The sequence below is a fragment of the Catharus ustulatus genome, chromosome 8 (assembly GCF_009819885.2).
Source record: "Catharus ustulatus isolate bCatUst1 chromosome 8, bCatUst1.pri.v2, whole genome shotgun sequence".
Lineage (NCBI taxonomy): Eukaryota > Metazoa > Chordata > Aves > Passeriformes > Turdidae > Catharus > Catharus ustulatus.
This window is the reverse complement of record NC_046228.1, coordinates 2,196,941-2,213,655: the sequence shown is the minus strand read 5'-3', so window position 1 is coordinate 2,213,655 and position 16,715 is coordinate 2,196,941. Positions and strand designations below refer to the sequence as shown.

Below are 16,715 nucleotides of genomic sequence, written 5' to 3'. Positions count from 1 at the left end.
GTATTTTCCCAAATTAGGACTGCAGAGTTCATGATGCTCCTGGTTTTAATTCAGTTTATGTCACAACATCAACACAACTGCTTTGAGTAATCCAGGTGAGCAGAGAAAGGAGGAAATGAAAGCAAAGGGACCCCTGTCCCAGTGCTGCTGCCTCCTGGTGACCTGGGAGGAACTGGGACCTTTGGAGCTCCAGCCCATTGCTCTGACCCTGCTGGGTGCATTTGTAGAATTTCCATTGATTGGAAAATCCCCCCAACTGCTTTTCAAGTGGGAAAGTCACTTTGCAGGGGTGGCATGTCACCCCCAGTGTCACCACCAGTGTCAGTAATCCTGGCTGCAGCAACCCTGTTAATGCACTGCTTAATCTGCTGGTGACAACCCGTGATTTATGTTCCCAGGAGATCCCAGCCTTGCTAATTGAAATGGATTGGAACTCGTGTTCTCCATGATAGGCTGGGTTTGGAGACACACACAAATAGCTGAACTGGGTAGAATTTAGAAATTAGTATGATAAGAGGTCATTCCTGTCTGCATTCAGGCATTTCTCTTTAAATATTTTTTTTTTTTGGAACAAATAATGGATTTGCCACATCTGCTGACCTCCTGTTCCATGGAAATCAAAGCAAATATAATAATTTGTCCACCTGAATCAGACACAAAGTGACTAAATAAGTGAGACAGTCTATCAAGCTTGATTATTCCAAGTGGAAATTGATTTTATTCAGTTAATTGGTACTTTGCCTCGCTCAGTCTCTTATGTGTAAATGGTTATTCTGATTTGTAATTTTTTAATCTAATTATTGCCATCTCTTGGAAATGATCTTTACTGGGGGTATTTGTATAGAATACATGAGGCTTTTTTACAGTCAGATATAATTTTGTGGGCAGTTATAATAAATTATAAATCATTATAAAATTAAGTATTTGTCCCTTAAATTCCCTTGTATTTTCTGAAAGGGCTGGAAGCAAAGCTTGCCTGGTTTTTATTTGTACAATAACCCCAACATTGAGTGTAGTGTAAACAGTCCCATTAAAAAATTTATGGGGTTTATGGCAAAATTTAATGCTCATCACAGAATGTTTTCTAATTTGTCACAAGGCTGAATTTTGAGCAATGTTTCCCAAGTGGAGAGGTCCCTTCTTGAGTTTCTTGCTGTGCTGCACTGAATGTGCACAAACATCTCCACAAACTCCAGTCCTTTTCTCCCCCTCTGGATTTTAGGGTATTCTGAGTCTCAAAGAAGAATTACAAAGATTCAAAAATAAGAAAATGAGAACTCAATCTGTTTGGGGTTTTTTAAAGCTGCTGAGTGTTAAAGTGATGTCAAAACACAGGATTTGATCAAACTTCTGAAAATTGGATTTGGGGTTTGATGTCTGACTCCAAGTAACAGAGGATTATGGAATGGTTGCCCCAAGGAGGAGGAATTGTGAAAAGCTGATTCCAGCCCATGGAGGGTGGGGTGAGCTCAGGGCAGCAATCCCAGGTCCTGCTGCTCCTCAGCCTTCAGTTCCTGGGATGGGGATGGGAAGGTCTGGCTGGGGTCAGAGGGGTCTGTGGGACTTGGCATTTCCCAGAGCTGTTTGTCCTTCCCTTTTCCTTGGAAACACCAGGAATGAAGGGTTTAACTCCAGCTGGACAGGGCTTGGAGCAAGCTGGGATGGTGGAAGGTGTCCCTGCCCATGGGATGGGATGGGATGGGCTTTGGGGTCCCTTCCAACCCAAACCAGTCTGGGATTCCATGATTCCTAATTCCCCATTCCTTTGGAGAAGGGGGGAGCACTTCTCTCCCCATTTATTTTGTAAACACACAACTCAAGGGTTCGGTTTTCTTGAGAATGCTGCAGCATTCATTGCTTACCCTGATGACATAATGGCAATTAAGCCCTAAACAGGAATGAGGCCATGGGAGAGCAATTCCAGTTAAACTGTAACCTGGCACTGCCTGGGATGGGTCAGCAGACACAGTTCCCTGACTTTTCTTGAAGCCAGAGCTTCAGGAAAAAAGAAAACAGCTGCAATCAGCCCAGCTGGAAGTGGGAGCAGCTCCTGGTGCCTGGGATTCCAGCCAAGAAGGAGCTGCTGTGCCAGCTCACCTGCTCCAGGTAGGGGAACCCACAGGCAGCTGGAAAAAAAAAAAAAAAAAGGCACTGGGCTGGAGATTCTTATCAGGGAGTCACAGAATGGCTTGGCCTGGAAGGAACCTTAAAGCCCAACCCATTCCATCCCTGGGCAGGGACAGCTCCCACTGTCCCAGGTGCTCCAAGCCTTGTCCAGCCTGGCTTTGGACACTTCCAGGGATCCAGGGGCAGCCACAGCTGCTCTGGGAATCTTTAGAGTGTTGGGGTTTATGGGGGGAAAGCAGGAAGAGCAAAGAGAGAGGGTGGCTCTGTCTCCTCATTCCCTTTTTGGTGTTTTTTGTTGGTTTTTAAAATTAAACTACCAAGTTTTTGGGGTAGGCACTTGCTCTTGGTGTGGCCTGTGCCTTTGTCAGCCTACAGTGACAAGGCTTTTGTGTGTCATTTTTAATTCTGTTTTCTGAATTGATGGTGCTTATTCTTGGAATGTGACTTTTGTAGCACTGAGAGTCTGGGGCAGGACCTGAGTTCTGGGGTTTGAAAGCTTTTGGGAGGAAAACACAAATCCCAACAGCATCTCCACCCTCCTGTGTTACCTGGGCTGTTTCTGATTATTTTCCTGTTTAGGAGGATGTAAGGGATGGTATCAATTTAACAAGAGTAGCACTCCAGAGCTGTGCTGGTTTTTGTTGGCCTGTTTTCTCCAAGCCCAGGTTTTACTTTGAGCTGTCAGGTCAGATGAGGATTCAGTTCTGCGGCCAAAATAGAAATTAGCCATGTGTGGTAATCCATTAATCCCTGGAAATAATGCCATTTATTCAGGTTTTGGGGAGCTGGGCTGTCCTCATGCCACCTCTGGGAGGAGCAGTCCAGAGGTGTCCCAGGCTGCCCTGACTCCTGGGCTGATCCCTCTGGAATTCCTTTCACATCCCAGCTGCTTTAACCTTTGATCAGGGAAGCTGTGGCTGCCCCTGGATCCCTGGAAGTGTCCAAGGCCAGCTTGGATGAGGTTTGGAGCAGCCTGGGATGGTGGAAGGGGTCCAGAGTAGTCATAAAGTACAGGAAAAAAATCAGTGCATGGGGTTAGACCTGCAGTGCCTGAGCCATCCAGAATGGAACCATGGAATCATTGAGGCTGGAAAAAACATCCCAGACCATCCAGTCCGAGCTGGGGCTGATCCCCAGCCCAGAGCACCGAGTGACACCTCCAGGGACAGGGATCCAACCCTCCCTGAGCATCCCCTGCCAATGCTTGGCCCCCTTTCCATCAGGAAATTCCTCTTTTTGTCCAAGCTGAGCCTGCTCTGGCAGAGTTTGAGGCCAGTCCTCTTGGTGTCCCTTTGTCCTTGTGTCCCTTTGCTGTTTCCTGGGAGCAGAGGCTGGATGCAGTAGGATATAAGTCCATAAATTCACTATATTTAAAGGCAATTCCTATTTCTTTTTCCAGCAGGGTTAGCAGCTACCCTACAGCAGAGCTGTGTAATGACAACAGTTTGTCTCTCCCTGCTCTTTTCCTTTCCACTTTTATCAAGAATCTTCTTTTTAGCATGTGGTTGTCCTCGTTCAGCCCTGCTTTTCTCCCTGCCTGTTCTCCCAGGAGAGTTGTTACTATTTTTTTCCTTCTTGTTTTACCAGGCTGTATCATGATGTTGTGCCTTTGTGGGTCAGGAAAATGTGGGAAGTGCTGCTGTGGGGTTCTTTTGGGTTCAGAAAATGATATTGCTGCAGGCCTGGATGTGAAGGCCATAAATATAAATATAAACATAAATACGAATAATAGAAATAATATAAATATAAATAATATAAATGATATAAATATAATATAGATAATATAAATATAAATAATAATATAAAGTGAAATTAATGATGTTTTTCTGGGATTGCAGCTTGGGCACCTCCCCATCCACCCAGTGGAAAGAGAAGGGATGGAATGAGGGGAAACAGCCCCAAGTTGTGCCAGGGAGGTTTAGATTGGAAATTAGGGAAAATTCCTTCATGGAAAGGTTTGTCCAGCCCTGGCACAGCTGCCCAGGGCAGTGCTGGAGTCCCCATCCCTGGAGCAATTTAAAATCCGTGTGGATGTGGCACTTGGGGACATGGACAGTGTGGCCTTGGCAGTGCTGGGGAATATTTGGATTTGATGATCTTCAATTAAATTAAATTTTCCAGCCTTAATTCCATGATTTTCTTCTTGGTCCTTTGCATCCACCTCTACTGCAGCTCCTGGATTTCCTTGGAATTTTCTTTAGGAGCTGGGAATACAAAGGGCTTTGGCCAAAACCAAAATCTCAGAATTTGCAGCATCTTTGTGGCTGTGTTTGTTTCTGATAAATTGTGGGACACCACAGCGAGTTCCAGCCGTGCTTTATCACATCCCAGAGAACAGATTCCAGGGCTGGGGCAGGAATTGGCATCTGGAAAAGCCTGCCAGGGACCTGGGGAGAAGCAGTGATGTTCCTTTTGCTTTCTGCTCTCCTGGAAACCTTCCAGCAACTTCAATTATTCTGTGGGGTTTTTTGTTGGTTTTTTTTTTGTTTGTTTGGTTGGTTTTTTTTGGTTTTTTTTTTTTTAAAGGAGCTGGATGTATTTTAAGGATAAGATGCCTTGGAAAATCAGGATTGATTGCCCAAAATTCCAGTGGATTTCAGCAGCTTTGCTGAGGGTGGAAATCATCCCAGCATTCAGCACCTCTTCCCTGTTAATTCCACTTTTATTCTGCCTTTATTCCACATTTCCAAATCCTCCTTCCTTTCCCTTACCTTCAGTTCCATGAAGTGCTGCTGTGTGTCCCAAGCTTTATAATTATAGATATAATGATAAATTGTTAATTTGGGACATTTATATAATGCTGAAAATGATGCAGGCACAATTTGCAGTGAGGTGTTAAACACAATTAATTGTCTAATCCCAAGAATGGGATTGTAAAACCCCAAGAATGGGATTAGATTTTAAGACATTTAATCTGCTTGAATTAGAAATAGTAGAAGGAATTGAAGGAGTAAATTAGTAGGAAGCTGGACTGGGGGAAAAAAATGAAGAAAATAAAGTTTGATGCTAATAATATTTTTTTATTGTTCTTTTTTTCACTCATTGTGTCAGAGAAAAAAAACCCAAACCTGTGTATACAAGGAATACCAGCTGTGTGCTGAGTTTGAATTTACTCCTGGCTGTAGGAGCAGGCTTTGGGGATGACTGGGAATATTTCACTGCTGAGTAGCAGCTGTGAGAGCAGCAGAAGGGAGGTGTGAAAGTTGTTGTCACGGGTGATTTTTCTATATCTGAGCTTACCCAGGGATTATTTCTGGTGGATTATCCCACTTTACATGGAAAGGCAGGATTTTCTAATGGTTATTCTAATGCCTGCCAAATTCCTGGGGTTTTTTTTTAGTGAGGCAGGAGTGTGTAACAGCCTGTGGAAATTGCTCTGTTAAATTCAGTGTATTACCTGGAACGGGGAGCTCTGAGCAGGATTTTAGCAGTGACTGCAGAGCCACCATCTGGATAAACCCTGCCATTTGTGGGAGGTGAAGGTGGTGTGAAAATATTTCTAAATCAAGCAGGACTGGCTGATGGCTGAGATGGGAGCCTCTCCTAATTAGTGTGTTCATTAGGGATTGGATAAATACTCCACAAATTAATGATGTACAACATTTATTTTCATCACACTTTTCCTCCAATTTTCTTCACATTGGAAATTATTTTCTGGTCTCACCAACCCAGAAGTTGTGTGTTCAGAAAGCAAACTCAGCTGTGGCAAACATTCCCCCAGGAATTCATCCCTGGAGCACCTCACCTGTGGGATGAGGAAACTCTGAAATCTGTGTTAAAGGGACTTGAAACTTTCTGCTGGGCTGCTTGGTGGTAAAAAACTTTTCCTTTTTGTTATGAATTTTCCTCTTATCTCTGGGAATGACTCCCAGGATTATTTCCTCAGTGTCCTCAGCTGTTTTTTTAATGGATGGAGCATTTTTACCCTGATTTCTGGTGCTGTGTGTGAACCATTCTATTGTTGGATTTAAAACCTCCTTAATGCATTTTTGGTGTGCACAAGCTGTATTTTCTTTTTCTTTTTGCATCAAAACTGAACATTCAGTGCTAAGGTGACAGGAGAGTATAAAACAGGGTTTAAATAAATTTAAATATCGAGCTAACATTATTTTTACTCTCAGCTTCCTTCTGCCACGAGGAAAAAAGAAAAAAAAACCAAACAAACATGATATTGATTTGACCTGAAAATTTATCTTGTGCTTTTCTTTCCTGCAGGTCCAGGATGGAACATTCCTGCTCGCTGCTGCTGCTCTGTCTTAGCTTCATTTTTGCACAAGCTCTGCCACCCAATGGAACCGAGCTGCCCAAAACAACCACAACAACCAGTAAGGAGCTCTGGGGCTGGGCTGGGCTGGGAGGCTTCCCTGGTGCTTTTGTAGAGGGAAAAAAAGGGTTTTAATATTCCCTGGTGGACATTTGTTTGTGATGTTTCTGGGTTTTGAAAAGAAGATCTGAGCTGTGCAGAAATAGAGTTTGGTTCTTGTGGGATTTCTCCCGTTTTGTGTCACTCACCAGAATAATTTCAGGCTTAGGGCAAACTTCCCCTTGCCAGCTTGCTTTTGTAGAGGAGAAAAAAAGTGTTTTAATCCCACTTTTAATCCCACAATTTCCCCCAAAATGCAAAGGAGCTGATCCAAGGATGGAGAAAATGCAAGTTTGGGAGGGGATGTGGAGGGAGCATCACTGATGTGCACACACTGCTGTAAATTCCCTGTCCTGGGGTGAGTTTGTGTTTGTGCCCAGGATGTTTTTGCAGGACCTTGGCCCCACTAGCACAGTTCTTTGGTGCCAGGTGCCCTCTGGGTTTGTTCTGCTCTGAGAGCTGCTGGGCTTTCACTTTCTCTTTGCCAGGGGAGGGACAAACAGCAGAGAGCTGCAAGGTCTGAACAGCCAGGGGGGATCTGGGGGGTGTGGACAGACAGCAGGACACCAACTTTCACACTTCACACCAGGCTTTAGGGCTTTTTAATCTCTTAAGGCACTTAAAGTATATTCCTACTTAAAAGTATATTCCTCCTTAAAACTCTGATTTGCACTTCTTCATACGTGTGGCTTAATAGATTTTAACTTCTCTGAAAGCTTTAATTCAATCCCTACATTCTTTTCTCTGAGGGACTCAGGTTTCTGTTCTATGCACCCCAACAGGACAGCAAGATGAATAGATTTAAACAACCACACAGCAGGATGAATAGATTTAAATACCATCAGTGTTTACATGGGTTCTGTTTTCCCTCCTGGAGTGCAGGAGGGTGTGAGGTGCAGGTGTGGCAGGTCCTGCCAGGTGAAGAGCAGGAGAGTTGTTGTTCCAAGAGCTGAGAGTGATCCCCTCCTCCTGGGGCCACCACAGCACCTCAAACCCATCCTCATTTCTGTTTGCAGCATTTCCTCCTCCTCCAACCCTCCCACAGCCACGTCCTGGCAGTGCTGGAAGTTGGGGAGTTTGGGGAATTGTCCAGGGTTGGACATTGGGGTTTGGAGCACCTGGGGTGTGCAGGGTGTCCCTGCCATGGCAGGGATGGAGTGGGATGAGCTTTGTTGTCACTTCCAGCCCAAAGCAGGGACATAAAGCTGCTGGTGTCCCATGGAAATGCTGTGACACGTTTTGCTGACTGTCCAGGTCACTGCTGTTGACACCCAGCGTTTCACAGAAGGCTGATGTGCTGCTTTATTTGCTTTTAATCTGCCTGTGAACTTTACACCCCTGGGGAAGGAGAGGATTGCAATGCCAGGCTTGGTTCGTGGCCCTTTGAGTTGTTTTGGGTCCTGGCTGTAGTAATTTAAATGGAAATAGGGGAGATTTGGATGGGATATTGGGGAGAAAATGAGGATGGGCAGGGCTGGGATGGAATTCCCAGATTTGCTGTGGCTACCCCTGGATCCCTGGCAGTGCCCAAGGCCAGGTTGGACATTGGGGACAGTGGGAGGTGTCCCTGCCATGGCAGGGTGGCACTGGATAATTTTTAAGGTCTTTCCCTCCCAAGCCTGTCTGATTCACTGCTAATTCAGGAATTTGCCTTCCCCATAAACTGATTTTTGCAGGGTGGGTGCAGCTCCTCCTGGGCACCCCAGAGCTGGGGGAACAAGGGGCTCCACCCTCAGCAGTGACAATTTGTGTGTCTGTGCTTAGTGCTTCCAAAAGAACCACGCTATTAATGGGAATGAGGCTTTAGCAGAGTGTAAATTGGCTAATTAATCAGTTTGAAGTATTGTCAAGTAGTTTTTGGCCCCTGCTTCTTGTCTGGCACCTGGAGCTGTGGAAAAACAAGTTACTAATATTGGGTTGAATATGTCAGAATATGGGAATTGAGAAGGGGAAGTCACTTGTTGTTTTTATACTTCCCAGAATTTTAATAACATGACTACAAAGGGAGTGTTGCCATCAGGGCTGTTCATCTCCAAAGCTTAATTCCAAATTATGTTGAATTTAAGTCTGATAATATGGATAAGAGTAATCTGATCATCCCTATTCTAATTAAATCTTAATTTCAGTGATATGATTCAGAAATGATTGGTGTGACTAAACTGTTTTTCCTAAATATCAAAGCCTTCCTGACTCTGCAGTGAGGAAGAATTTTGTCTGGCAGACAAGTAGGTGCACCCTGAAAATACATTGCTGCAGAAAGAGTGCCAAGATAATTGGATTATCTCATAAATTTGATAGCCATTGAACTAATATGGCATCTTTAAATACAAAAATAAAGATTTTTGATTGAAGCATAAAGAAAATTCCATTTAACAGACTATGGAAAGGACTAAAAGATCCTAAAAAATTCAGCTTTCCTTTGGCATGTTAATTTGATGAGTGATCCCAAAAGATACTTTTGATTCTGAAAGGAATAGGGATAAATGACTTCATGTCATTATTTGAGCTGCCTTGATTTTTTCAAAGATTGACTGAATTACAATGTCAGCTTTATTCTTATTTAAAACCTGGGTACCTTGTCTGGATGGGTTGATTTTTAGCACTGCTGCCATTTTACTTCCTACAAGAACACTCTGAAATTGCTGCCTTGAAATTTCCCTTTCAGAAAATGAGATTATCATTATAATTTTGAGATTATTCTGGCATTTATTGCACTGCCATTTACTGGAAATTTGCCCTGATATTTACTCCAGCTATTCAACTGCATTAAATAAATATAAACCATCAAACCACAGAATGGTTTGGGTTGGAAGGACCATCTAGTTCTGGCTTTGCAGCTAATATTTATTAGGATTTGCATAAATAAATGTGTATTTCCAGTAGAGACACCTTAATTCTCTCAGATCCTTGTTCCAGGCTGTTTATTCATGATGTTGTCTGTGACAATCTCCTAACTCCTGCTAATTCAAATATTTGTCAATTCCCCAGGATTAATCATGGTCTGGATTGTTTTACTTCCTCTTGTGTTTTTACTTGTGGAGTTGTTGCAGTGTGAAATCATCCTGGGAGTTGTGGTTGTAAACCTTTAAATACCTTTCCAAATGTTTACAATCCACTGCTGTTTACTCCTCTGAATCCTGACAATTCCTTTCCATCACTGCTGTCTGAACCTCCAGAGGGGATGAATTTAGCAGAGGAGTTTCAGGTTAAAAGGAAATGGGGCAGCTCTGGGGGCTGTTTAGTGCTGGTTTCAACTTCCACCAAGTCAGTGGGAATGTGAAAATAAAATTATTTCCCTCTCTGCTCCACTCTGGACAGACCCCACCCAGGACAGCCCTGGGGTCCCCAGCATGGGAAGGACCTGGAGCTGCTGGAATTAATCCAGAGGAGGTTCCAGAATGTTCTGGGGGATGGAGGAAAGGGTGGGAGAGCTGGGATTGTTCAGGATGGGGAAGAGAAACTCTGGGCTGACCTCAGAGCCTTGCAGAGCCCCAAAGGGCTCCAGGAGAGCTGGGGAGGGAAAAGGGACAGGGAGGGAGGGACAGGACACAGGGAATGGATGTAAGCTGAAAATGGGTGGGTTTGGATGGGATTTTGGGCAGGAATTGTTCCCTGGCTGGGATGGAATTCCCAGATTTGCTGTGGCTGCCCCTGGATCCCTGGCAGTGCCCAAGGCCAGGTTGGACATTGGGGTTGGACACTGGGGACAGTGGGAGGTGTCCCTGCCATGGCAGGGGTGGCACTGGGTGATTTTTGATGTCCCTCCCAGCCCAAACCCTTCTGTGACTCTGTGAAATTGCTGGGACTTCCCTGTGAGACTCGTGGTGGTTGTTTCATGGAAAAAATGAGACAGCATCAGAAAACTGAGCTATGAAGGAGTAATCTGGCTCATTTATTGGGGATTTAAACACCTGAGGGATGCTCTACTGGGGGACACTCAATTCCCAGAATTAGTTTGAAAAGCAGAACTTCAGAAATGTGGTTTCAGATCAGGGTTGGACTGGGTGGCATTTCAAGGTCCCTGCAGCCCAGACTCAGATTCTGTGCCTGCAGTGCCAGGGGGGATTCAGCTCTGAGATGTTCAACTCACATTTCCTGCTGCTGGCTGTGGGTGCTGCTTTCCCTCCCCTCCCCATCCTCTTTCCTTTGCCCTTCCTTTATTTCATTTTTTTCAATCTGATTTGGGTTTGTGCTTCACATGCACCAAACCAACCTCCTGCTTATCAGCTGCTTCCCTCCTGCAGCCATGGCAGGGTTGGGGTTTTCTCTTCCAAAAGTAGCCACAGAAGGCTCAGTTTGTGTTTTAATATTCCCTGGTGGACATTTGTTTGTGATGTCTCTGGGTTTTGAAAAGAAGATCAGAGCTGTGCAGAAATAGAGTTGGTTCTTGTGGGATTTCTCCAGTGCTCAGATAAAGATTTTTGTTTTGTGTCACTCACCAGAATAATTTCAGGTTTAGGGCAAACTGTCCCTTGCCAGCTTGCTTTTGTAGGGGGGGGAAAAAAAGTGTTTTAATCCCACTTGTAATCCCACAATTTTCCCCAAAATGCAAAGGAGCTGATCCAAGGATGGAGAAAATGCAAGTTGGGGAGGGGATGTGGAGGGAGCATCAGTGATGTGCACACACTGCTGTTAATTCCCTGTCCCTGGGGTGAGTTTGTGTTTGGCACTCAGGGAGAAGTGGGAACATCCCCAGCCTGGAGGAAATGGTGCTGCACTTCCAGAAAGAGCCAGCAGCTCCAGGAATTGGGGAGAGGAACTGGGGAGAGCCCTGAGTCAGCCTTGGTGGGTGCCCAGGAAGCACAAGGAGCTGCCAGCATCCTCCTGTGAGCATCCCTTTCTGGTGAATGTTAAAGTCACCTTTTCATTGTATCTCCAAAAAAATACCCTTGGGATGGTGCTGGGCTGGCTGTGCACAGGAATCCCAGTGGTTTTGAGCCACAGCTGGAGTGGGAGCAGTGGAAAAGTTTCCCTGCTTTGGAGGATTTGTGTCTCCTGCATCCACTTACTTCAGAATTTCAGTCATCAATTTTTGAAGCATAATGATTAAAAAGTTATTTCAGGCCTTGGTTCCCCTTGAGATCCCCCTTGGTCTGGAGTCAGCTGTGTTGGCCAGGGATTTTCATCCTCTGAGCCTGCAGTGGCTTCAATTTTAACTTTCTCACTTGATTTTTGGGCTACATTTTTAAATTTACTGATATGAAAGAAAACAGAGGTAAAAAATGAACCCACACTGTGCCTTACTCACAGGCTCTGCAGGGGTGAAGCCATTGGGAAGCAGCTGCAAGGATTTGGGAACAGATATGCCCAGGTATAAAGAAAAAGAGGGTTTTAGTGGATTTTGACCCAATTTCCTTGTGAAATGGTTGGAGGAGAGGTGAGAGAATTGAATCAGCTGTGTCAGGGGTGCTCTGTTCTTGACTAAAGAAATGGGGGCAGAAAGTTCAGCTTCTCCTTTCCTGGCTTGGATTGAGCTTTCAGTGTTTGTCTGGGAATCACTTCTCCAAAGACACCCCCAAAATGGGGCAGCAATTCTGTGAAAGGAGGAGGGGGTGATTTTTCTTGTTGTTGTGTAATTGTCTTGGGGAAATTTTAATTCCCTTGTGATGCAAACTTGTTGTTTCCTGCTTCATGTCATGGGTTCTTGTCACAGAGCCAAAGAGAACCACCACAAAAAAACCCCAAAATCCTGGGGCATTGTGAGAGCCTGAGGGTGACATTTCTAAACTCCATGGAAGTGGGGGACAGAAATTGGGATTTTCTGTGGTTGTTTCCTTGGCAGCCCTTGCAGGTGAAGTTGCAGAGCAGCCCATGGAAGGTGTTGGGTGGTTATTCCTGCTCACCCTTCCAAGAGTGATTTCCTGAAACCCTGCCAAGCCATGGCTTCTGATTACAGCTTTGTCATGCCTGTCACTTTTATCTTTACACACCACTAAAATGCCATCCCTGGTGTGTTTTATTGCCCTCCCTGGCTCTGGATTAGGATGTTGATTTATGAGCCCTTTATTCCCTGTGTGTCCTGAGCTCACCTGTGACTCTGAAGGAATTTTTTTCCCATGCCCTCACACCCTGGTGGAGCACCCAGAGAGTTTCCAGCTGCTCAAATGGTTTTGCAGCCATCAATTCTGGGAGTCTGTTTGATCCACATGAATCTTTTCTGAATTATTGCAGGTGTTGCCTGCTCCTAAATATTTTATTGAATCTCAGAATTGTTTGGGATGGAAGGGAACTTAAAAATCATCCAGTGCCACCCCTGCCATGGCAGGGACATCTCCCACTGTCCAACCCCAATGTCCAACCTGGCTTTGGGATCCAGGGGCAACCACAGCAAATCTGGGAATTCCATCCCAGCCAGGAATTCCTTCCCAATATCCCATCCAACCCTTCCATCTGTCAGCTCTCAAAGACCACTGTAAGAATGGTTAAAAAAAAACCCAAAAAACATTAAAAGCATGTAAATGCTGTTAAAAAGGAAAAAAAAAAATCCAAAATACCAGCAACAGAAATTGCCTTAATTTGGGAAGAGTGGTTGTAGAATTGTTTTGCTTGCTGAAGGTTCAGGCTGGGAGTTTGGCTTCCTTAAATAAAACATGTTGGGTTTTTAATGATTTTAATCTGTTGTGGATTGAATTATGCAGTAGAACTAAAAGGTTACAGAAGCATAGTGAAAGTGAAAGAGACACAGCCATAAAACTCTGTGAACAGAAGGGTGAGACTCAGGGCTTGTACCGATAGAGCAAAGTTGTTCTTTAACCTCTGTTCTGAGAAAAATGTCATTATTCCTGCTTGTTCTTATATTTATACACAATTTCAGTGAATAAAATCTGTATGGAAGGAAGGTGGCATTTTTGGGTGGTTGAGAAGCAGCTGAGGTGCATAAGGGCACTGCAGCAAACCCTTTAATGGGCTTCAAATCCAGCTTGGCACCCTAGAGCTGCTCAGCTTTCTGGGATTGCAGGTAAACTGAAAAATATCCTTGATTTTCTCAGCAGCAGTGGCTTGGTTGTGCTTTTGACAAGGGAGGAAAAACTTTAAAAATTAAAAAAAAAATTAACTTTCAGTTTGAGCTTTGCCTGTGAGAAGTAACTGTGATGCTTTTAGTAAGTAGAGGCAGATAATTGGACAGAATTTTTGGTGCCTGAAGCACAGTTTTTGTGCAATCCATGCCTGATATTCCCCATTTCTTGTTCCACCCCAGACTCCACCGAGGAGAACACCTTGCACAAGGAGCTGCTGACCTCCCTGCTGATCCTGGTGCTGGTGGTGATCATTTTCCTGGTGCTGGTGGGGTATTTTTTCAGGTGGGTGTTCTTTGGGCTCGGCCCCATCGTGGGTGCCCTCCCACGGAAGCAGGAGGGAGGCAGAGCCTCAGCACAGCCCTGCCTGCCCTGCTCTCCCTGCCAGCATGAACAGAAAGAGCTTCTCCAGAATTACCTGGTTTGTAAAGCTGCAAGGGGGAAAAAAATGCTGCTTTTCCCTGGCCAGAAGTGCCAGATTAACGTGGTGCCTCTGTTGCAGGTTCAGGAGACACAGGAAAGCTGTGGTGAACTCCGGCGACAAAAAGATGCCAAATGGGATCTTGGAAGAACAAGGTATGGGGAGATTTGCTTTCAAACTCTCATTTTTATTTGTGTCTGCCACCTTCTTTCATCCACAATTGCTCAGTGTTTGCTTTTCTTTCTAATAGAAGTGGCAGGGTTGTTATGAAAGAGAAAAGAGCTGGAAAAAAAATACACAAAATGGTTTGAGTTGGAAAGGACCTTAAACTCATCCAGTTCCAACCCTCCTGCCATGTGCAGGGACATCTTCCAGCACTGGGTTGTCCCATCCTGGCTGGCCTTGGGATGGAGATCCATATTTAGAAATCCTTACTCAAGCAGTCTGTAGAAATCTTAACTTTCAGTTGCTGCTTTGAAACAGGTTTCACTTTAAGTTGTGATGCAGCAAACGTTCCTGTGTAAAACTCTGCTGGGCTCTTCGTGTTTTACCAGGGTGCCAGCTGAGATCCAGGCTGGGGACACTGGGATCCTTCTGTTTGGAGAAGGAATTGCAGTGTTTCTGTGTGTAGAGAAGGAATTGCAGTGTTTCTGTGTGTAGAGAAGGAATTGCAGTGTTTCTGTGTGTAGAGAAGGAATTGCAATATTTCTTCCTAAAATGAAGGAAAAAGTCCTCAAAACTTTATGAATCCACTGGGTGGTTTCTGAAGGTGAAGCAGGGGGTTGAAATAAAACTCTGAGGAGTTCCAAATGTTCTCCGCTGGTTTGAGTTTCTGATTTGTATCTGCCCATGGGGAACCCCAGGCTGGCTGCTCTGTGGGGCCCAGCTTAAACCTGGAAGGGCTGGGTGAGTTGTTTTGACCACAACCCAGAGAAAAATGATAAAGTTAAAGATAAAATAATCACTCAGTGGTTGGTGTCAGTCCCACTGGGCCCTGTGATGAGTGGGTTGAAGAGGGTGGCAGTCAGAGGGAAAGTCAAAACCCTAAAAATACCCATCAGCTTCCTGCTGGGTTGTTCCTCTTGGGGCACAGTTTCTGTTGGCTGCCAAGTTAAATATAAATTACTTGTTTTTATTATTGTTGTTATTATTATTTCCCCTCAAAATGAAATAATCTGGCAGCATCTCCTTGTGATAGGTGCCAAAAGCTGTCCTTACCCTGTCAGCAGAAAGAACCTTCTCCTTTTCTGAATAAAACTTGGTCACTTGTTAATCCAGTGTAAATAGAGAAATCATTCCTTTCACCAGCAGTGGTGAAATTTTTCATATCATTATGTTCTCAAAGCAACCACTTGGCCTGTGAGTGGTGTTTTAATGTCCTGTAAATCACCTTTATCAGCTCAGAGTGTCATGGCAGAAGCTGGGTTTGGCATCTTTGAGCATCAGGGTGAATTATTGCTGGCAGTCTGTGGCTGTGGCCGTGCCTTTAACTCCTGCTGCCCTTGTCCTGACAGAACAGCAGCGGGTGATGCTGCTCAGCAGGTCCCCCTCGGGCCCCAAGAAGTATTTCCCCATCCCAGTGGAAAACCTGGAGGAGGAAATTCGGATACGCTCGGCAGACGAGGGGAAGCTCTTCAGGGAGGAGTTTAATGTAAGTTTTTACACGTGGATGGCTGAAAATGTGGGGAAAACCAAAATATCTGCAAGGATTAATGATTATTGGGTGCATGGCTGGTGCTGTTCTGTGGGTTCTGTCCTGTGGGGTCCCTTCATCTGGATAAAACCTGGAATTTTTACTCATTTATGATGCTGAATTGGTATTATATGAAGTGTTTAAAGAAGTCTTCAGTGTTTGCCTGAAGCTGGAGGAACATAAACCTCTTCAGCATTGATTTTCATGCTGGTGTGGGTGGATTTGGGGGGATCTGGGTGTTGAGGAGAGCACACAGCATGGCATTAATACTGCCCTGGTGGGCTTTGACTTCTTGTTTCCTCTTAATTCAACTTTTTGCTCTTGGTTAGCATCCCAGCACTCCCTCTTAGCAGCTCCTACCCCAGCACAGAGTTCCTGTGAGGTGTCTCAGCTCTCAGGCTTTTCCTGCTGAGAGTTTTGAGCTGTGCCTGGAGGCTGTGCTGAGCTCCTGCAGGATTCCTCTGCACAAACACCCCACCAGGAGCCTGAGCCTGGGGCCTTTTCCAGACTTTTTGTGACTTCTTTTCACTTCGCTGCACAGCAGAAGCCAAGCAGGAGCTGAAATGTTGGGTGTGGATTTGTGAGAGCCAATGTTAATTAGGCTGGCTGTGGAGTTACCTTCTTAATTGGGAACACATTTAGAGCTGCACTTTGATCCATGATAAATTTAAACCACAGTTTTGCCCTGTTCAGACAGGGAGCATTGTGGAAATCCTTATCAAAGCTGACAAAATGAAAGTGAGAACCTTGTCGTGGTGTGTGCTGGTGAATTTGGACTCTCCTGATGAATTTGCTCTGAGGTCCAGAGGGGAACAATCTGTTTTAATTTATAAATCCCTCTTTGCTTTGGCAATTTTCTGCTGTGAGTGGGATTCTGCCCACACCCAAAAACCTGGAATCTGACCCCAAAAAATGAGCAGTGATGGGGTTGGATGGGATGATGCTTGATGTGTTTTTTTTTCCTGTGTCTGGATGAGCTGAGAGGGCTGGAAGTGCCCAAGGCCAGGTTGGACAGGGCTTGGAGCACCCTGGGACAGTGCAAAGTGTCCCTGCCATGGCAGGGTGGGACTGGATGAGCTTTAAAAGATCCTTCCA

The 16,715-nt window shown here is 44.9% G+C and overlaps 1 protein-coding gene across 2 annotated transcripts in view; it reads left to right on the top strand.

Moving 5' to 3' along the window:
* The window catches only part of PTPRE (protein tyrosine phosphatase receptor type E), a 78,787-nt gene that overhangs the window by 40,715 nt on the left and 21,357 nt on the right, over nucleotides 1-16,715 (top strand). For both annotated transcript variants that reach the window (XM_033066352.1, XM_033066353.1), the window contains exons 2-5: nucleotides 6,343-6,452; nucleotides 13,689-13,791; nucleotides 14,009-14,082; nucleotides 15,442-15,578. In XM_033066352.1, coding sequence (XP_032922243.1) covers nucleotides 6,343-6,452; nucleotides 13,689-13,791; nucleotides 14,009-14,082; nucleotides 15,442-15,578 — 424 coding nt within the window. The remainder of the gene's footprint in view (nucleotides 1-6,342; nucleotides 6,453-13,688; nucleotides 13,792-14,008; nucleotides 14,083-15,441; nucleotides 15,579-16,715) is intronic.